A 22,500-nucleotide genomic window follows, 5' to 3' on the forward strand; every position below is an offset into this window, starting at 1 on the left:
TCCCGTAAACCATCACAGAGCTCCCCGAGCGTCTACATACAGTACAAGAATACTTCCATTTGAACGCTCACCGAACGGGAACATCCTGGCTGCTTTCTGTCGAGCGTGAGAAATTTTCAAAGAATTTATTTTCGTGGACTTGCTCCTCTACAACAATGGCGCCTCGTTTTGGTGCTGGACGGCTGTTATGAATATTCAATACCGGAAATCACGCCCGGACAGTAAGCCTCCCGTAAACCATCACAGATACTGTCAGGCTTTTACACACAGTACAAACACCCTTCCATTTGAACGCTCACCAAACCGGAACATCCTAGCCCTAGGTGCCCTACGTAAAGAGCGAGCAATTTTTAAAGAATTAATTTTGCAGATTGTCTCGAACACTTTTTGGACCCATCCATTGACTCAGGTCAAAAATGAGTTACTTCCCTTCGGGTCTCATTCTATCGATGTAAACTGGCGATAGCCGTGGATCGATGATTATCAAAATGTTTTTGGACCGTGGTGCGTTTTTGCGCTGGACCTAACTTTTAAAATCTAAATAATAAATTGACAGCTTGTTACACAAACATTCTTTAATCATAAAAGAATTCTTTTTTCATCAAGACAAGATCAGTACAATTCGAAGTTGTGAAAGTTTGAAAAAAGAAAAGCCCGGAAGCAGGGTCACGCAAGGGTCGTAGCAGACGACTGTTTATGCATATCGCCGTTCCTCTCAACAGTCAAAAGCCATCGCTGGAGTTCTTGTGAACCACAGCCGTTTGTTTCGTGCATAAAAACGTGCTATTGTAGATAAGCTCACATCGAGTCGCATTCAAATGACTAACTGACGACTACATTGTGAAAAGGGGAAACTGGATCACACGGGTTCACGATGGCTCAGGGGTAAGATAAACCACGCAAAAATAAATTCTTTGAAAATTGTTCGCTCTTTACGGAGGGCACCTAGGATGTTCTCAATCGGTGAGTGTTTAAATGAAAGGGTGTTTGTACTGTGTGTAAAAGCCTGACCGTATCTGTGATGGTTTACGGGAGGCTTACTGTGCCTTTAAGTTTGCGGCCTGTGCAGGGAAGAGGCGACAGACATTCTGATGGAACATGAGCACGGAGACTTCCTGGTGCGAGATTCAACCACTCCCGGAGAATACACCTTGGTTGTCAGGTAAAAGCAGACAGACAGACAGACAGACAGACTGACTGACTGACTGACTGACAGACAGACAGACAGACAGACAGACAGACAGCCAGACAGACTGCCAGACAGACAGGCAGGCAGCCAGGCAGGCAGGCAGACAGGCAAGCAGACAGACTTACAGACAGCCAGACAGCCAGACAGACAGCCAGACAGACAGGCAGGCAGGCAGGCAGGCAGACAGACAGACTTACAGACAGCCAGACAGCCAGCCAGCTAGCCAGCCAGCCAGCCAGACAGACAGACAGACAGACAGACACAAATGAACTATTTCACTATGGACACAGAATGACAAGCACGTTACGCTTTACACGTTAAAAATGATTTGGAATCACAAAGCCATTTGCTTTAACCGAGGACGTGACTATAACCGGATTTGCAAAAAGTGGATTGCACTGTCCTGTGTTTGCAGCATGAGTGAGGGTTTCCCGCAATCACTAACAAGGGTTATATCCTTCAAGCTGCTTCTTTTTTATTGTGTGGATCCTGTGTGCATGGAATCGAGAAACGACTTTCATATTCTTACTGTGTTGTCTCGACAGTAGAAACCCTTGTTTTGTTTGTTTGTTTGCTTAACGCCCAGCCGACCACGAAGGGCCATATCAGGGCGGTGCTGCTTTGACATATAACGTGCGCCACACACAAGACAGAAGTCGCAGCACAGGCTTCATGTCTCACCCAGTCACATTATTCTGACACCGGACCAAGCAGTCCTAGCACTAACCCCATAATGCCAGACGCCAGGCGAAGCAGCCACTAGATTGCCAATTTTAAAGTCTTAGGTATGACCCGGCCGGGGTTCGAACTCACGACCTCCCGATCACGGGGCGGACGCCTTACCACTAGGCCAACCGTGCCGATACCCCTGTTTTAGACACACACAAAAAGAGTAAGTCTAGAGTCAAGGAGTCTTAGAAAAGCGATTCCACTCTAGAGCATGCAACCCATCAGCGAAGATGCAATCTACAGTCGAACATGTCTAAAACGACCACCCAAAGGACCGAACAAAAGTGGTCCGTGTAGACAGGTGGTCGTTATAAAAAGGGGAATGAAATAAAAAATAATAAAAACAACTTGTAGTTTGCCGTGATGGGCAGGTGGTCGTTACCGAGAGGTGATCGCCAGGACAGGTCCAACTACATATGTATTTTCTGTACAGGAAAAAGCAGAGAGTACGTAATATCCGAATCCATCAAGGGCCCAAGGGCTACGGAGTAGTCGCTGACAACTGTGACTTTGGTGACGTTGCGAACCTTGTGGAACACCTCCAGAACAACACCCACGTCCTCCAGAGACTCTTCCCCAACATTGAACTTCTCAACCCGGTCTGCAAGGCGAGTGATTAACACTTCTAGGACCAGTGCACATTACAGATTAATTATATTCCTACTCGTTTAGCCATCATATATATATATATAGACCACCTCCGATTAACCCAGGATTTTTACATTGCATTGTAAAGGTTATACAGGGATGGTGCCAGGATTTGTTTTCTCGGCGTTAGACGAATTCCAAAAAAATAACTCTTGTCGGGTTGATATGGGTTGTGAAAAGAGTGAACGCCCTTGCTTTTTACTCGGACAAACATTGGAGGGGCCAATCACTAGTGAGGGGTGTGTCGGAACACTCGTGGGCAGGAGCATGTATTAATTATATGTGATACAGTGGAACCCCCTTATAAGACTTTCAGAAACCTAAGAACATCAGGTCTTAAAAGGGAGGGAGTCTTAACATGGAGGTAAACTTACAGAGGGTATGAATAGAAAACCAAGGTCTTAAAAGGGAGGGAGTCTTAAAATGGAGGTAAACTTACAGAGGCTATGAATAGAAAACCAAGGTCTTAAAAGGGAGGGAGTCTTAACATGGAGGTAAACTTACAGAGGCTATGAATAGAAAACCAAGGTCTTAAAAGGGAGGGAGTCTTAAAATGGAGGTAAACTTACAGAGGCTATGAATAGAAAACCAAGGTCTTAAAATGGAGGGAGTCTTAAAATGGAGGTAAACTTACAGAGGCTATGAATAGAAAACCAAGGTCTTAAAAGGGAGGGAGTCTTAACATGGAGGTAAACTTACAAAGGCTATGAATAGAAAACCAAGGTCTTAAAAGGGAGGGAGTCTTAACATGGAGGTAAACTTACAGAGGCTATGAATAGAAAACCAAGGTCTTAAAAGGGAGAGAGTCTTAACATGGAGGTAAACTTACAGAGGCTATGAATAGAAAACCAAGGTCTTAAAAGGGAGGGAGTCTTAAAATGGAGGTAAACTTACAGAGGCTATGAATAGAAAACCAAGGTCTTAAAATGGAGGGAGTCTTAAAATGGAGGTAAACTTACAGAGGCTATGAATAGAAAACCAAGGTCTTAAAAGGGAGGGAGTCTTAACATGGAGGTAAACTTACAGAGGCTATGAATAGAAAACCAAGGTCTTAAAAGGGAGGGAGTCTTAACATGGAGGTAAACTTACAGAGGCTATGAATAGAAAACCAAGGTCTTAAAAGGGAGGGAGTCTTAACATGGAGGTAAACTTACAGAGGCTATGAGTAGAAGACCAAGGTCTTAAAATGGAGGGAGTCTTAAAATGGAGGTAAACTTACAGAGGCTATGAATAGAAAACCAAGGTCTTAAAAGGGAGTGAGTCTTAACATGGAGGTAAACTTACAGAGGCTATGAATAGAAAACCAAGGTCTTAAAAGGGAGGGAGTCTTAACATGGAGGTAAACTTACAGAGGCTATGAATAGAAAACCAAGGTCTTAAAATGGAGGGAGTCTTAAAATGGAGGTAAACTTACAGAGACTATGAATAGAAAACCAAGGTCTTAAAAGGGAGGGAGTCTTAACATGGAGGTAAACTTACAGAGGCTATGAATAGAAAACCAAGGTCTTAAAAGGGAGGGAGTCTTAAAATGGAGGTAAACTTACAGAGGCTATGAATAGAAAACCAAGGTCTTAAAAGGGAGGGAGTCTTAACATGGAGGTAAACTTACAGAGGCTATGAATAGAAAACCAAGGTCTTAAAATGGAGGGAGTCTTAACATGGAGGTAAACTTACAGAGGCTATGAATAGAAAACCAAGGTCTTAAAATGGAGGGAGTCTTAACATGGAGGTAAACTTACAGAGGCTATGAATAGAAAAGCAAGGTCTTAAAAGGGAGGGAGTCTTAACATGGAGGTAAACTTACAAAGGCTATGAATAGAAAACCAAGGTCTTAAAAGGGAGGGAGTCTTAAAATGGAGGTAAACTTACAGAGGCTATGAATAGAAAACCAAGGTCTTAAAAGGGAGTGAGTCTTAACATGGAGGTAAACTTACAAAGGCTATGAATAGAAAACCAAGGTCTTAAAAGGGAGGGAGTCTTAACATGGAGGTAAACTTACAGAGGCTATGAATAGAAAACCAAGGTCTTAAAAGGGAGGGAGTCTTAACATGGAGGTAAACTTACAAAGGCTATGAATAGAAAACCAAGGTCTTAAAATGGAGAGAGTCTTAAAATGGAGGTAAACTTACAGAGGCTATGAATAGAAAACCAAGGTCTTAAAAGGGAGGGAGTCTTAACATGGAGGTAAACTTACAAAGGCTATGAATAGAAAACCAAGGTCTTAAAATGGAGAGAGTCTTAAAATGGAGGTAAACTTACAGAGGCTATGAATAGAAAACCAAGGTCTTAAAAGGGAGGGAGTCTTAAAATGGAGGTAAACTTACAGAGGCTATGAATAGAAAAGCAAGGTCTTAAAAGGGAGGGAGTCTTAACATGGAGGTAAACTTACAGAGGCTATGAATAGAAAACCAAGGTCTTAAAAGGGAGGGAGTCTTAACATGGAGGTAAACTTACAGAGGCTATGAATAGAAAAGCAAGGTCTTAAAATGGAGAGAGTCTTAAAATGGAGGTAAACTTACAGAGGCTATGAATAGAAAACCAAGGTCTTAAAAGGGAGGGAGTCTTAACATGGAGGTAAACTTACAGAGGCTATGAATAGAAAACCAAGGTCTTAAAAGGGAGGGAGTCTTAACATGGAGGTAAACTTACAAAGGCTATGAATAGAAAACCAAGGTCTTAAAAGGGAGGGCGTCTTAAAATGGAGGTAAACTTACAGAGGCTATGAATAGAAAACCAAGGTCTTAAAAGAGAGGGAGTCTTAACATGGAGGTAAACTTACAGAGGCTATGAATAGAAAACCAAGGTCTTAAAAGGGAGGGAGTCTTAACATGGAGGTAAACTTACAGAGGCTATGAATAGAAAACCAAGGTCTTAAAAGGGAGTGAGTCTTAAAATGGAGGTAAACTTACAGGGGCTATGAATAGAAAACCAAGGTCTTAAAAGGGAGTGAGTCTTAAAATGGAGGTAAACTTACAGAGGCTATGAATAGAAAACCAAGGTCTTAAAAGGGAGTGAGTCTTAAAATGGAGGTAAACTTACAGAGGCTATGAATAGAAAACCAAGGTCTTAAAAGGAAGGGAGTCTTAAAATGGAGGTAAACTTACAGAGGCTATGAATAGAAAACCAAGGTCTTAAAAGGGAGGGAGTCTTAAAATGAGGGTTTTTATAGGAGGGTTCCATTGTATAAGCTAAGAATATAATATGATGATATATCATAGTAGATACGATTTGTGTCTGTTGTTGGAACACAGCCCGAGAAAACAGACGAAGAGACGGCGTACGAACTGCTGAGAGAACTGGTGGACAAGAACAAGGACTGCGAGCTTCACAACAGCTCCTACACAAACCACGTGCGCCGGCGTGAACTGACACTGAAGGTGAGTTTCGCTGATGGGGTCTATGTCGACCAAAAGAGTGGGATTCCCTGTAGGTGGAGTTCCTGGAGGGGGATTTCCTGTATACAGGGAATACCACAGGATTTAGTTCCTGTAGCGTGTCGCTGATATCGCTGAAAGTCACGTGATGCTTAGCGACATCGGTAGAATTTGATGTTTTTCAATCTTTTTTGATATTTCTTAGAAATTCGAGTATGGTTTGCAAGTTTTATTGAAAAACTCCACCCTGTGGGATTCCCTGTATACAAGGAATCCCCCTCCAGGAACTCCACCTACAGGGAATCCCACACTTTTGGTCGACATAGACCCCATCACCTTGGTGGCGGTGCTGGTCCGGATTGGTTGGTTGATTGGTTGGTTGGTTGGTTGGTTGGTTGGTGGGTTGGTTGGTTATTAATGTATATCGTCTCTTTAGCTGATTCTGATTTTGGTTCTGAATTTTGGAACGTTGGCAGTCTATTTTATTTACTACATGTAGTACAATGATAGAAGCAGCTGTTTCACTACCTTTTGTTTGTGCGCTGTTCATTGTACAGGAGCTGCAGCTCTGCAAGACGAAGATTACGTCACTGAAGGTAGTGACGTCACTCTTCGAGGAACAGATGGGGTTACAGAGCACGGAACTGTCGTGCACTATGATGAAACCCGCCGCAGAAGCTATGTCCCAAGAGGAAGAGAGGTGAGATGTTCATTCCCGTGTTGTCACCAAAGAGACGTGTACACGCTGTTACTTAGGATTAGATCGTCCTTACACTCTGACACAACCGGCACGGTTGGCCTAGTGGTAGGCCTAAGGCGTCCGCCCCGTGATCGGGAGGTCGTGGGTTCGAACCCCGGCCGGGTCATACCTAAGACTTTAAAATTGGCAATCTAGTGGCTGCTCCGCCTGGCGTCTGGCATTATGATGGGGTTAGTGCTAGGACTGCTTGGTCCGGTGTCAGAATAATGTGACTGGGTGAGACATGAAGCCTGTGCTGCGACTTCTGTCTTGTGTGTGGCGCACGTTATATGTCAAAGCCGCAGCACCGCCCTGGTATGGCCCTTCGTGGTCGGCTGGGCGTTAAGCAAACAAACAAACAAACACAACAGTCTGTCTGTTTCCAGTGAAGTGAGTTATTTGCCGTAGTAATAAACGGTTCGACTCATCGTCTCCGATCTGGCCAGGCTTCTACAGTGGTCTGGGTGGCCGAGTGGTAACGCACTTGCGCTCAGAAGCGAGAGGTTGCGAGTTCGACCCTGGGTCAGGGCGTTAGCAATTTTCTCCCCCCTTTCCTAACCTAGGTGGTGGGTTCAAGTGCTAGTCTTTCGGATGAGACGAAAAACCGAGGTCCCTTCGTGTACACTACATTGGGGTGTGCACGTTACAGATCCCACGATTGACAAAAGGGTCTTTCCTGGCAAAATTGTATGGGCATAGATAAAAATGTCCACCAAAATACCCGTGTGACTTGGAATAATAGGCCGTGAAAAGTAGGATATGCGCCGAAATGGCTGCGATCTGCTTGCCAATGTGAATGCGTGATGTATTGTGTTAAAAAAATTCCATCTCACACGGCATAAATAAATCCCTGCGCCTTGAATATGTGCGCGATATAAATTGCATAAAATAAAAAATAAAGATAAATCCCTGCGCTTAGAACTGCGCCCACGGAATACGCGCGATATATGCTTCATATTGATTGATGGATGGATAAAAGAGCATCCCTCCACTTGGTCACAAACGATAAATGAACAGCCTGGGTGGTCTCTCTGCACAGTGGGAGCTTTTTTTTAAAGAATTCATTTCGCTAAATCCACTAGTTTAAATTGTACGTATGGTGACTTCCTGTCATAGCACGCCTTGAACTCACAGCAAAATTCCCTTCAAAATGTTTGAGGACCTTTCTATTGGGGGCAGACTCCAGCGTGAAATCGAGCCTGTCTGTGTAGCTCTTAGGGAGATTTTAGACCGGTGTTTTTGCAAGCAGGAGTGTGCTGATATTGATTAAAGGTGATGTGTAGGTGCTCGCAGTGTGTGCCCGTTTGTGTGCTTATTTATTGTTTGATTTAAATCCTATTTTTAATATGTATTGTATTTTATAGGAGTGCTTTTGTTTCAAATAGTCAAAAATCAAGAAAGATGACATTTTTGGAATTTAGGACAAAACAAAACATTCACAAAAAAACTCGACTATACGGCTTTTTAAGTGGGAAAACAAGAAACACAACAGGAACAAAGAAAGAAAAAAAGGATGTCGCGACTTATCTTAGAATGTCCCCAAGATGGTCGTAGCAATAATGTGTTTTAAACTTGTTATTATTTATTTACAGTGATGTGGATCATCCCAACATATGTTCATGTGTGTATTGTTGAATGTTTAATGTACAATAGAACGTATTTTGTAAAGTGCTCGGCTGTTTGGTGGTGAATAGGGCTATACGTCCATAGTTTATCATTATTTTTATTCCTTTACAAGAACTTTTCTCCTGTCCGTTTCAGCCTAGCGTTGAACAGAGCGGCCGTTCACAGCCGGATTCAGACCGTGGGGATCAGACTGGAGCAGGAAGAATCGAACCTGAGGCAGCTGGAGGCATCAGCTAACCAGCAGCTGGAAGAGATGGAGCTGCTTCATCCCCAGCTGCTCGAGATGCAGCAAGAACTCACTCTTCTGCGATTGTAAGCTTCTGTTGTTGGTGTTGTTGTTGTGTTTGTATTTTTTAATTTTTTATTGTTGTTGTTTTTAGTGGTGTTATTGTTGTTATTGTTGTGATGGTGGTGGTGGTGGTGGTGGTGGAGGTGGTGTTAATTGTTGTTGGTGTTGTTTGTGGAGGTGTTGTTTTTGTTGTTGTTGTTAGTGTTGTTGTTGATGTTGTTGTTGATGTTAGTGGTGGTGGTGGTGGTGTTGTTGGTGGTGGTGGTGTTGGTGTTGTTGTTGTTGTTGTTGTTGTTGTTGTTGTTGTTGTTGTTGTTGTTGTTGTTGATGCTACATTAAAACCTAACCCACTCATGTTGCAGGCGAGTGGAGGAGCGAGAGATAGACAGAGATTACCTAGACTTGCTGCTGAAGCAGGAGAAACATACCAATCTCAGCCATTATAATCCAGAGTGAGTGTGTGTGTGTGTGTGTGTGTGTGTGTGTGTGTGTGTGTGTGTGCGTAGTCAGTGTGTGCGTGTGTGTGTGTGTGTGTGTTTGTGCGTGCGTGCGTGCGTTCGTGCGTGCGTGCGTGTGTGCGTGCGTGCGTGCGTGCGTGCGTGCGTGTGTGCCTGTGTTTGTGCTTAGAGAGGCTTGTAGATTCTTACGTCTTTTAAATACTGACAGATTCTCCGATGCTCATAGTTTTGTGGATGCTCAGAGAGTCTCAGAGATATTGTTGCTCATGCCTTGAGATTTCTATTGATGTATCACAAAGAATTTTTGTTGAATAAAAAAAAAAAAGATTCTTTGTGATTCATACAGATGTGACGCAAAGAGTTGATGACGTGCTATTAATGTGATGTCACGGCGGTCACTATTACAGGTACTGGTCAGTTGACTGTGACAGCAGGGGGGCCCTGCAACTGATGGCTGACCGAGTGCCCGGTACCTTCCTGGTCAGACCCAGCAGTCAGGGAGGACACGCCCTCTCCATGGTGTCAGTAACATTCTGAGAGAAAATGAGAGAGAAGGGAGGAGAGAGAGAGGGGGGAAGGGGGAGAGAGGGTGAGAGAGAGAGTGAGAGAGAGAGAGAGAGGGGGGGTGGGGGTGGAGAGAGAGAGAGAGAGAGACAGAGAGAGAGAATGAGAGAGAAAGAGAGATACACACACACACACACACACACACACACACACACACACACACACACACACACACACACACACACACACACACACACACACACACAGAGGACTAGACAAGTCAAGCCAACATCTTTATCAACGAGGACAAACCATAAACAAGTATACAGGTTTTTTGAACGTTCAACACTCGCCCTACCAGGTAGGGAACGAGAACGGATTAAACAAAAAAACAAAAAATTCAAAAGTAGCAACTGCAACTGTAAACACACATGTGTACAACTAAAAAAATAAAGTATAGTCAGGGGCGGATCAGTTCATTTTAGGGGGGGGGGGGGTTCCAAAAGTATATTGTGAAGATATGGGTGTGAAAGCGCGAAGCGCCGAGCTGACGGCGCGAAGCGCCTAGCTTGCTAGGGGGGTCCGGGGGCATGCCCCCCCCGGAAAATTTTGAAAAAAAGGATGCAAAATGGTGCAATCTGGTGCATTCTGAGGATGATCATTACCAGTTTCAGGCAGCAGATTTTGTCACTGATTAATACCCCAAAAATTGAAACTCAACCCAAAAAAACACACAAAAATATTTATATTTTTTGGCTGGGGGGGGGGGGGGTTCCGGAAACCCCAGACCCCCCCCCCCCCCCCCCCCACCTCGTCCGCCCCTGATAGTCATAAGAATTCGATTTCGTAATATTAATTTCAGCGAGAGATAAAGGGAAGTAAGCCTTGTCAGAAAAGCTGTCGATTTTGTGTGCAGTTCACTGACCTTGTGCCAGCGACTTGCCTCAGTTTGTTTGTTTTTCACCTTACAAATAGGCAATCAGCAAGATTTTCCTATTCTGATGTCAGTGTACGAATGACACTGTACCCGGAATTCATCACTTTTTGCTGGTTTTCATACTTACAGGTGCGCCCTGGGCGAAAACGGGGCGGAGGTTCGTCACTGCATGATCTACCACAGCAGAAACAGGGACGCGTACGGCTTCCACCCGGAATACTGCATCTTTTCCACCCTCAAGGAGCTCGTCATTAAGCACAGGACTGTCTCTCTCAAGCATTATAACCGAAGCCTAGATGTCTGCCTGACGTACCCGGTGAACTATAAGCATCGACTCTCTGGCTCTGAAATGTCAGAGGGAGACGATTGATTTGTCTTTTGTTTTGGAAGGCTCAAGATTGTGAGAGCATTTTTGTTTCAAACGGGGATTTCTGCGGATATTGGCGGTTTGGATTCCTCATCAGCGTGTGTGTGTTGGGCAGGGGGTACATGGGGGACAAGGGGAGAAGGGTATTGTGTGTAACATGAACTGAGTACGTCGATTAAACAAAACTTTGCTTAGTATTTATTTGAAATCCGAAACACATTGACTTCTGGTGTTGCAAAATCAAGATTCTAAAATCAAGAACTTAAAATCAAAAACCTGAAATCGAGAACCCAAAATCAAAAACCCAAAATCAAGAACCCAAAACCAAGAACCCAAAATCAGGAATGGAACGTTATAAAATAGATAAAACCAAACATTCACCAGAACTTTGACCTATCGGTCTTCGAGGTGGACGAACAAGATACACAAGAGGCAAAAAGCTATGTTGGTTGCTTTTTCACGATGGCGACGACGGAAAGCAAAATAACCCATTGTTATTCCCTAGTGTTTTTGACAAAGGGCTTCATATTTGTTTCAAACGACATGATGGAAATGTAAACTGAAGACTCCAATTTGAAGATACACCATTTGTGTGGACTGGACTGAGATTTGTTCCCCTTGAAATCAGTTCAGTCCGTGTATGAAAGTGTACTATTCACACTGCTGAACTGTCGCGAGGACACTCCACATGGGCGGTTTGGACCGTAACTTAATAGTGTTTCAGACCGAGGACTTTAAGTTGACTTGAAGAAACAAGATTATTGTGAACTGGACTGAGAGTTTTCAGTTCAGTTAATTTATAAAAGCTTAATATTCACACTGCTGAACTGTCTTGAAGACTCCATATTGGCGGTTTGGACTAAGGCTTTCATTTTCATGCAGACTGTGACGACATAATGGTGGTTTACACCGAGAACTTCAACTTGAAGAAACACTATCATTGTGAACTGGTCTGAAGGGATTTTACATAAGTTATAGATTTAAGTTTGTATATACTTAATCTTCCATACACTGGCACCGAATAAGAGCACTTTATGAGTGCGAAGTCGGCAAAAGTTTGTGAACCCTTGATAACGTTTTAGCATTGAAAACTCGCATAATATCGATCACACATCATCATCGTCATCGTCTTCGTCTTCGTCGTCGTCTTCGTCGTCGTCTTCGTCGACGTCGTTTCCAACTATTCCACGCACTGGGGTCATCATACGTAAGTTTTGTTTCGAATGTTGCAGATACATACATCATTGTTGTGTTGACATTATATGCAGAAGGTATATGTGGGTAAGGCGGTCACATGTTGCTGCTGCTGCTTCTGCTAGTGTTTGTATTTGAACTAGATCAAAAAATAAATTTAAAAACGAAAACGGCGATGGACATTGAGAAAGAGAGAGAGAGAGAGAGAGAGAGAGAGAGAGAGAGAGAGAGAGAGAGAGGTGTATGTGTATGTGTGTGTGTGTGTGTGTGTGTGAGAGAGAGAGCGGGGGTGAATGTGTGTTGGTGTGTGTGTGTGTGTGTGTGTGTGTGTGTGTGTGTGTGTGTGTGAACTTTGAACTTTGAACTTTATTTATTTATCGAGGGTAACAGAATAAGCAATGTATACATGCTTTTTTTCACCCGGCCCCCGCCCATTGAGGGTAACTCGATTAATAACAAGAAGAAATAGAAGTTAAGTTAATTACAATACAATTTATATAATTAACATGTCAAAAAATTAAAAAGACATTTCAAAATGCATTATGAATATCAAGCAATGATGTAATATTATCACATAATTATTTACTTGTTTCAAAGAGAAACAGCATGTAGAGTTCCTTGAAGGAAGTTTCACTGAATTGCATTTTAATTAAATCAGGAATGGAGTTCCACAATAAGGCGCCAGAATAAGAAAAACTTGAATTGTAAAGGTCAATTCTAGGGGTTGGGGTAATTAATTTGTTTAGTTTTCTTGAATTATTCAGTTTGAAATTTGAGGCAATGAATGTAGGTGCATTTCCTGACATAATTTTATGCATCATTGCACCTTTGTTATAGGTAAATCTTAATTTGATAGGAAGAATCTTTAATTTTTTATAATCAGACGTAGAGAGAGATGCATTTTTTAAAAGAATTAATTTAATAGCTCGTCTATGTAAAGAGCACAAGTGTTTCAAAGTGTTTGCAATTGCAGAGTCCCACACTGTGGACGCATAATCAATAGTTGATTGAATACATGCCTGAAAAAACAGTTTCCGTGTGCGTAGGTCTAGAAAGTGTTTAATTTTTGATAACTGATATATTATTTTTAGAAGTATTTTTACAAAGTGTATCTAAATGTTTTGACCAAGACAGATTGTTATCAATAGTTATTCCCAAGACTTTATGGTTATCAACTTGAGTTACATCTTCATTTTGTATTTGTAGTTTAGGAAATGTTGATGATAGATTTTGTCGTTTTTATCTAGTGGTTAGAAGCATGCATTTAGTTTTATTTGGGTTCAGTGACATATGGTTTAGTTCTGACCATTCCAGCAATCGATGCTCCCATGGGGTCGCCTTCACGCGGCGGGAGTGTTTCCACAGAGTTACCCCACCCCTTTACTTCTCTTCTTTTGTCTTATTTCTGCCTTACCAGTCCTTTCACCTATATTTCCTTCCAAGAAAACTCTCCCTACTATTCCCTGCAGTTTTCCAATTCTTTTCTTGTTGTCTTATTTCTACCTGACTGGATCCATCACCTTTATTTCACTTACCAAAAGTCTTCTTTTCCACATCCTTATTTCTCTGCCCCCCGCATGTCGTAAGAGGCGACTAACGGATTCTGTTTCTCCTTTTACCCTTGTTGAGTGGTTCTTGTATAGAATATAGTCAATGTTTGTAAAGATTTTAGTCAAGCAGTATGTAAGAAATGTTTAGTCCTTTGTACTGGAAACTTGCATTCTCCCAGTAAGGTCATATATTGTACTACGTTGCAAGCCCCTGGAGCAATTTTTTGATTAGTGCTTTTGTGAACAAGAAACACTTAACAAGTGGCTCTATCCCATCTCCCCCCTTTCCCCTATCCCATCTCCCCCCTTTCCCTCGTCGCGATATAACCTTCGTGGTTGAAAACGACGTTAAACACCAAATAAAGAAAGAAAGAAAGCAATCGATCAATGTTTTCTTGGAGGACTCTTGCTAGCTCACTTAGATCTTTGTGACTAGAATGAATTGTAGTATCATCTGCAAATAGTTCACACATACATTTAACAAATAATGGTAGGTCATTAATATAGATAGTAAAGGACCAAGAATAGAACCTTGTGGAACTCCAAACCTTACTGTTTGTTTACAAGAGTATGATTGATTCAGATAAGTACTTTGCTGTCTATCTGACAGGAAAGATTTTAAAATGTTAACAGAATCAGTTGCCAATCCATAAATCTCAAGCTTTTTGATAAGGAGTTTATGGTCAATTAGGTCAAAAGCTTTAGAAAAGTCAACAAATAGAGCAGCACAGAACTGGTTATTATTAATGTTGTTTAGCCACTGGTCAACTAAGCTGATCAGCGCTGTTTGACATGAGTGTTTTTGCCTAAACCCTGATTGCTTATCATGTTTGTTTGTTTGTTTGTTTGTTTGCTTAACGCCCAGCCGACCACGAAGGGCCATATCAGGGCGGTGCTGCTTTGACATATGACGTGCGCCACACACAAGACAGAAGTCGCAGCACAGGCTTCATGTCTCACCCAGTCACATTATTCTGACACCGGACCAAGCAGTCCTAGCACTAACCCCATAATGCCAGACGCCAGGCGGAGCAGCCACTACATTGCCAATTTTAAAGTCTTAGGTATGACCCGGCCGGGGTTTGAACCCACGACCTCCCGATCACGGGGCGGACGCCTTACCACTAGGCCAACCGTGCCGGTTCTCTTCATGGGTACCATGTTCTTTTAAAAAATCACGGTAATTTGCTGCATTGTCTATGTCTTGGTCGATCCATTTAGGTTTTGCAATCTGCTTTATTCGATGTGTTTTAAGGGGTGCGTGTTTGTTATAAATATTAATGAATATAGATATCCAAAAATCCAAAGCTTGGTCAGGGTTTGTAAAATTGTAAGTATTTGAAAGTGGACTATTTTTTTTAAAGCAGAAAGAAATTCACTTTCACTGAAATGAGAGAATGAACGATATGTAATTGTTCTGTGACCTGTTTTTGGAATGCCTTTACCCCTTTACGAGACCACGTGGTCACTTAATTACTGCAAAAAACGGTACACATGTTTCTTTAAATGACGTTTTTCAGAAACATAGATATGATCAATAAGTGTTTTAGAGGTGGAAGTGTGTGAGAGAGAGAGAGAGAGAGAGAGAGAGAGAGAGAGAGAGAGAGAGAGAGAGAGAGAGAGAGAGCGAGAGAGAGAGAGAGAGAGAAAGAAAAGGAGAGAGAGAGGTGAATTGAAATGAATCTGAATTTACATAGCTTGCAAAGTAAGCACGTTTTTCTCTTTTTACATTTAGTCAAGTTTTGACTAAATGTTTTAACATAGAGGGGGACTCGAGACGAGGGTCGTGGTGTATGTGTGTGTGTCTGTCTGTCTGTCTGTGCGTGTGTGTGTGTAGAGCGATTCAGACCAAACTACTGGACCGATCTTTATAAAATTTGACATGAGAGTTTCTGGGAATGATATCCCCGGACCGTTTTTATATTTAGTCAAGTTTTGACTAAATATTTTAACATCGAGGGGGAATCGAAACGAGGGTCGTGGTGTATGTGCGTGTGTGTGTGTGTGCGTGCGTGTGTGCGTGTGTGTGTGTGTGTAGAGCGATTCAGACTAAACTACTGGACCGATCTTTATGAAATTTGACATGAGAGTTCCTGGGTATGAAATCCCCAGACGTTTTTTTCATTTTTTTGATAAATGTCTTTGATGACGTCATATCCGTTTTTTTGTAAAAGTTGAGGCGGCACTGTCACACCCTCATTTTTCAATCAAATTGATTGAAATGTTTGTAAAGCAATCTTCGACGAAGGCCGGACTTCGGTATTGCATTTCAGCTTGGTGGATTAAAAATTAATTAATGACTTTGTTCATTAAAAATCTGAAAATTGTAATAATTTTTTTTATATAAAACGATCCAAATTTACATTAATCTTATTCTACATCATTTCCTGATTTCAAAAACATATAAATATGTTATATTTGGAATAAAAACAAGCTCTGAAAATTAAAAATATAAAAATTATGATTAAAATTAAATTTCCGAAATCGATTTAAAAACAGATTCATCTTATTCCTTGTCGGTTCCTGATTCCAAAAACATATAGATATGATATGTTTGGATTAAAAACACGCTCAGAAAGTTAAAACGAATAGAGGTACAGAAAAGCGTGCTATGCAGCACAGCGAAACCACTACCGCGCTGAACAGGCTCGTCAGTTTCACTCCGTTTTGCACAAGCGGCGGACTACGGTCATTGTGAAAAAATGCAGTGCGTTCAGTTTCATTCTGTGAGTTCCACAGCTTGACTAAATGTAGTAATTTCGCCTTTCGCGACTTGTTTTTACATTTAGTCAAGTTTTGACTAAATGTTTTAACATAGAGGGGGAATCGAGATATTCGTGGTGTATGTGTGTGTGTCTGTCTGTGCGTGTGTGTGTGTGTAGAGCGATTCAGACTAAACTACTGGACCGATCTTTATGAAATTTTACATGAGATTTCCTGGGTATGAAATCCCCAGACGTTTTTTTCATTTTTTTGATAAATATCTTTGATGACGTCATATTCGAATTTTTGTAAAAGTTGAGGCGGCACTGTCACACCTTCATTTTTCAATCAAATTGATTGAAATTTTGGCCAAGCAATCTTCGACGAAGGCCGGACTTCGGTATTGCATTTCAGCATGGAGGCTTAAAAATTAATTGATGACTTTGGTCATTAAACATCTGAAAATTGTAATTAAAATTATGTTTTTATAAAACAATCCAAAATTACTTTTATTTTGTTCTTCATTATGTTCTGATTCCAAAAACATATAAATATGTTATATTTGGATGAAAAACAAGCTCTGAAAATTAAAAATATAAAAAAATTATGATTAAAATTAAATTTCCGAAATCGTTTTAAAAACAATTTCATCTTACTCCTTGTCGGTTCCTGATTCCAAAAACATATAAATATGATATGTTTGGATTAAAAACACGCTCAGAAAGTTAAAACGAAGAGAGGTACAGTAAAGCGTGCTATGAAGCATATAGCGCAACCGCTACCGCGCCAAACAGGCTCGTTACTTTCACTGCCTTTTGCACTAGCGGCGGACTACGTTCAGTTTCATTCTGTGAGTTCCACAGCTTGACTAAATGTAGTAATTTCGCCTTACGCGACTTGTTTTTTATCCCGTCATTAAATCGTAAGAACAAAAATACATTCGTAGCATATGAACTCTATTATAAATGTATCTACATATTGATGAGATTAGCCTTATGAATAGGCCAATCAAAAGTCCTATTCTTAACACAATGCATAGATTGTAGAAAACGCACATTTCGTTATAATGTAATGTAATGTCAACAGAATTATACAGAAATGAAAAAGAACATGTACAAAACTGATAACATAGAAAGGTTTAACAAAAGTTGTGAATGTTGAAAGTTGAAATAATGTGGCAGTGGGTTTAAAAAAAAACAACACCCTGAAACGGAATGTGAAGCACAAGAAATTCACTGAAGGTCAAATCCCCTACGCACACACTAGCATGCACGCATGCATGCATGTACGCACGCACGCACGCACGCACGCACGCACTGGCACGCATGACTCGATTCGGCACACACGCAAACGCACACGCGGCCCACACACGCACAGACGTGACAAAAACGCACGCGGCACGCAGATCACACACACACACACACTAAACAGACAAACAATCCGGCGATACGCGATGGCTGCAGAGATGTCATCAGTGTTTAGCTGTGTGTGTATTGTCCGTTGTTTGCCGAAAAAAACACTGGCACATTGAATGCATAGAGAGTGAGAGACAGAGAAAGGTGTTAGTTGCACTCAAAGACACTGATGCACCAACAGACGCTCGGACAGACAGACAGAAAGACAGACACTGATGCACCAACAGACGCTCGGACAGACACACAAAGACAGACACTGACATCGTGACACACACTCTGTTTCGCTTTCTCTCTCTTTTCCTGCACACTCACCTCCTCCCGCCCCAAGCCGGTGTGACGTTTTCATCTTTCGCCGTGTTGATATTTCGCTTCTCGGCCTCGTTGATCTAGTATAAACTCTACACTGAACAAAAAAACATCCTTCGATAGTACTGATGAGCGACCTTGTGTACCTTACATTCATGGGGCCAAATTTGTCCAACCAATTTGTTTTATTTAACTTAGAAATTTGATTCATCCTAAAATGTTTTCCTTCTTACTCAAGGGACGTAACCACTCAATACACGTTTTCGAAGAATTCGATTTTGGGGGTGAAATCTATTAAATTCTACCACCAATTTTCTTCACATGCAAGAAACTGACATGCTTTTCGTCCATAAATAATTTCACTTCTTAATTTTACCAGGAAACAACATTTCAGTCTTGAGTATATGTCGAGGGGGAAATATGTACACAGGCGAAAGATGAAATCGTGACACCGGCCTATCTTTCGTTCCGTTAGCCATGTCAGTGTAACCGATACCCCCGTGTCACCATCACCTGTTCGATGTTAATAGCAAAGCCAGGAGAATACAAAACACCAGCTGTGTTCTTCGATGGATGTACGGTTGTGTTTTCTCCGCATCCAGTAACCAATGGGGTTTGCAGCAAGTTGGTTTCGACCTGTCACGCTTTGTGAAGTTATTACAGTAACAACTGGTAAGTGTGTATATTTCTTTTTAGCTTTTTGTCATTGTAATGTATACGTTAAATATTAAACCATGAAGGTATTGATGTAGGCAATGCTTTGTGAAGCTCCTGCAGTCACAACTAGGAGTAGGGCTCCTAATATGGACCACGTTTTGTTTCATGCTGATAACTAGCATGTTTTCTTGCGAAGAAGTTTCATTTTGTGTTTGGTAGTCCTTCTCTCTTAGGTTAACCGTTAGGCCTGGTAAAAGTGAGTTAGCTCTGATAGATATTCAGCAAAAATTAAATAAAGAAAAAATCACAAATGGTCCATATTAGGAGCCTGGGCGCCCAATATGGACCAGTGAAGAGGCCTTCACGAATCACTATTAAAAGCCCCCAATACTTCAAAATAACATGATACAACTTAGTGTACAAGTCAGACTAATTAAAAGATGCTTTAGATTTATCTGTTTCGGGTTGATGAGAGCATTATTTGAAGCACATCAGGAAACTAAAGAAGCTTATCAAAAACAGAGTGAAAATAAGTGAAAGTATCAACTAACACGAAAAGAAGACTATTTGATATAGTTTTTGAAATCTCGAGGGCTAGTTATAGGTTATTTTCAGCAAGCTTCTTAATGAATTAATGAAAATTGCATTTAGGTTTTATTTTTGTCGATTTGTTGAAGGTGGTCCATATTAGGGGACACACACATACTTTGATATTTTACTATTATGTTTTGTTTGCGGTAAAACCTCGGGGTCAACACTGCTAAAATGTATGGCATTCCGTTTGTCAAATAATTATTTGGATACCTTTTCATGGTTTTTTCACCAGTTTTAGCTAAATAATCATTATTTAGAAGCTCATGTGCTAAATAAGTAATTGTTTATAAACAATGTAAAACAATTCTAAATAATTTTTTGTTTACGTAAACCATTCATTATTTACCTAAACAATTCATTGTTTACGTAAATAATTCATTGTTTACGTAAATAATGATTTGTAACAAATACGGTCTTAGCTGTCATATATATAGCACTTTTTGTGTGGTAACATCTTTGGCTGTGGACAGAAACGAGTCCGTTTTAGACGGCAAATTTAGAGTGAACGCTGCCAAAAGTGAAACAAGTCGCGTAAGGCGAAAATACAATATTTAGTCAAGTAGCTGTCGAACTCACAGAATGAAACTGAACGCAATGCCATTTTTCAGCAAGACCGTATACTCGTAGCATCGTCAGTCCACCGCTCATGGCAAAGGCAGTGAAATTGACAAGAAGAGCGGGGTAGTAGTTGCGCTAAGAAGGATAGCACGCTTTTCTGTACCTCTCTTTGTTTTAACTTTCTGAGCGTGTTTTTAATCCAAACATATCATATCTATATGTTTTTGGAATCAGGAACCGACAAGGAATAAGATGAAAGTGTTTTTAAATTGATTTGGACAATTTAATTTTGATAATAATTTTTATATATTTAATTTTCAGAGCTTGTTTTTAATCCGAATATAACATATTTATATGTTTTTGGAATCAGCAAATGATGGAGAATAAGATAAACGTAAATTTGGATCGTTTTATAAATTTTTATTTTTTTTTACAATTTTCAGATTTTTAATGACCAAAGTCATTAATTAATTTTTAAGCCACCAAGCTGAAATGCAATACCAAAGTCCGGGCTTCGTCGAACATTACTTGACCAAAATTTCAACCAATTTGGTTGAAAAATGAGGGCGTGACAGTGCCGCCTCAACTTTCACGAAAAGCCGGATATGACGTCATCAAAGACATTTATCAAAAAAATGAAAAAAACGTTCGGGGATTTCATACCCAGGAACTCTCATGTCAAATTTCATAAAGATCGATCCAGTAGTTTAGTCTGAATCGCTCTACACACACACACACACACAGACACACACACGCACATACACCACGACCCTCGTTTCGATTCCCCCTCGATGTTAAAATATTTAGTCAAAACTTGACTAAATATAAACAAGTCGCGTAAAGCGAAAATACAATATTTAGTCAAGTAGCTGTCGAACTCACAGAATGAAACTGAACGCAACGCAACGCAGCAAGACCGTATACTCGTAGCATCGTCACTCCACCGCCCGTGGCAAAGGCAGTGCCCGTGGAATTGACAAGAAGAGCGGGGTATTCGTTGCGCTGAGAAGGATAGCACGCTTTTCTGTACCTCTCTTCGTTTTAACTTTCTGAGCGTGTTTTTAATCCAAACATATTATATCTATATGTTTTTGGAATCAGGAACCAACAAGGAATAAGATGAAAGTGTTTTTAAATTGATTTCGAAAAAAAAGAATTTGATAATAATTCTAATATATTTAATTTTCAGAGCTTGTTTTTAATCCAAATATAACATATTTATATGTTTTTGGAATCAGCAAATGATGGGGAATAAGATAAACGTAAATTTGGATCGTTTTATAAATTTTTATTTTTTTTTACAATTTTCAGATTTTTAATGACCAAAGTCATTAATTAATTTTTATGCCACCAAGCTGAAATGCAATACCGAAGTCCGGGCTTCGTCGAAGATTACTTGACCAAAATTTCAACCAATTTGGTTGAAAAATGAGGGCGTGACAGTGCCGCCTCAACTTTCACGAAAAGCCGGATATGACGTCATCAAAGACATTTATCAAAAAAATGAAAAAAACGTTCGGGGATTTCATACCCAGGAACTCTCATGTCAAATTTCATAAAGATCGGTCCAGTAGTTTAGTCTGAATCGCTCTACACACACACACACACACACAGACACACAGACACACAGACACACAGACACACAGACACACGCACATACACCACGACCCTCGTTTCGATTCCCCCTCGATGTTAAAATATTTAGTCAAAACTTGACTAAATATAAAAAGAGAAAAAGCCTAACGGTTTTGAGGTTTGTGTTTCTGCAACTGTTTTGACATGTGCAAGTTATCCAGAGAGGGTGAATAAAGCGAATGAAATTGTTTTGAGCGCTCTAGCGCCGTTAGTTTGTCAGAACCGGAGGTGGTCGGTTTAAGCGTGTTTATTCAAATTCTCATACACACGTTTCAAACAATAACAACATTGAGAACGTTAACAAGCAGATTGCTTATGGACACGTTCTTGAACTTATAATCAATACACATTCAGATGGCAAAACATGGCGAACAAGTGATAGCTTCAACACTTATCTTGATAATCTTTAATTATGTTTTATACAAATAGGGTAAAGAGAGAGAGAGAGAGAGAGAGAGAGAGAGAGAGAGAGAGAGAGAGAGAGAGAGAGAGAGAGGGAGAGGGAGAGGGAGAGAGAGAGAGGGAGGGAGAGAATGCCTGGCTACATCAATTGCACAGTTAATATAATATCAGCCGAAGCGATTAGTTAACATAACATAGTCTTGTACAACAGAGAATATTTTCGTGTTCAAAGATATAGTTAAATCAGTATTTCCAAACAAGAGTGTTTTGCAGTCCAGAACGTGTGTTGGCAGACTATTGAATAAAATGGTTCTATGTTCTTTAAATTTTGGACAGTGTAATAAGAAATGTTCAGAATCTTCCGGGCATGCTCCACACGTACATTCTAAATTATCAGAGAGGTGTCGGTCAACTAAGTCTTGTTGCAAATCGCTCATGTTTAATCTCAACCTGCTGTGAAGTACCTGTCCCTGGCGGTTGCCTAAATAATAATACGGTGGAACAACAACATCTCCATCGGTCAAATACCTTTTAAATTCACCAACTGACTGCGTTTGTTGTATATTTTCTGGAAGATTATTCCACAAAGCTGTCGTTGAAGGAAAAAATGAAGATTTATATAACTC

At 40.7% G+C, this 22,500-nt stretch overlaps 2 protein-coding genes across 4 annotated transcripts in view; both read left to right on the top strand.

Moving 5' to 3' along the window:
- LOC138967012 (phosphatidylinositol 3-kinase regulatory subunit gamma-like) overlaps positions 1 to 12,224 on the top strand; it is a 17,664-nt gene extending 5,440 nt beyond the window's left edge. For 2 of the 3 annotated variants that reach the window (XM_070339454.1, XM_070339453.1), the window contains exons 3-10: positions 1,070 to 1,162; positions 2,352 to 2,526; positions 5,818 to 5,943; positions 6,498 to 6,640; positions 8,441 to 8,617; positions 8,957 to 9,046; positions 9,460 to 9,573; positions 10,623 to 12,224. In XM_070339454.1, coding sequence (XP_070195555.1) covers positions 1,070 to 1,162; positions 2,352 to 2,526; positions 5,818 to 5,943; positions 6,498 to 6,640; positions 8,441 to 8,617; positions 8,957 to 9,046; positions 9,460 to 9,573; positions 10,623 to 10,863 — 1,159 coding nt within the window. In that variant the 3' untranslated portion in view covers positions 10,864 to 12,224. Of the gene's footprint in view, positions 1 to 1,053; positions 1,163 to 2,351; positions 2,527 to 5,817; positions 5,944 to 6,497; positions 6,641 to 8,440; positions 8,618 to 8,956; positions 9,047 to 9,459; positions 9,574 to 10,622 lie in introns of all 3 variants that reach the window. The other variant, XM_070339455.1, reaches the window with a different exon arrangement.
- Positions 12,225 to 18,583: 6,359 nt separating this feature from the next.
- Positions 18,584 to 22,500, top strand: part of LOC138967013 (phosphatidylinositol 3-kinase regulatory subunit gamma-like) — a 28,205-nt gene continuing 24,288 nt past the window's right edge. The window contains exon 1 of the mRNA XM_070339457.1: positions 18,584 to 18,700. The gene's annotated coding sequence lies outside the window, so the exon portion shown is untranslated. The remainder of the gene's footprint in view (positions 18,701 to 22,500) is intronic.

This window comes from Littorina saxatilis, linkage group LG5, assembly GCF_037325665.1.
Source record: "Littorina saxatilis isolate snail1 linkage group LG5, US_GU_Lsax_2.0, whole genome shotgun sequence".
Lineage (NCBI taxonomy): Eukaryota > Metazoa > Mollusca > Gastropoda > Littorinimorpha > Littorinidae > Littorina > Littorina saxatilis.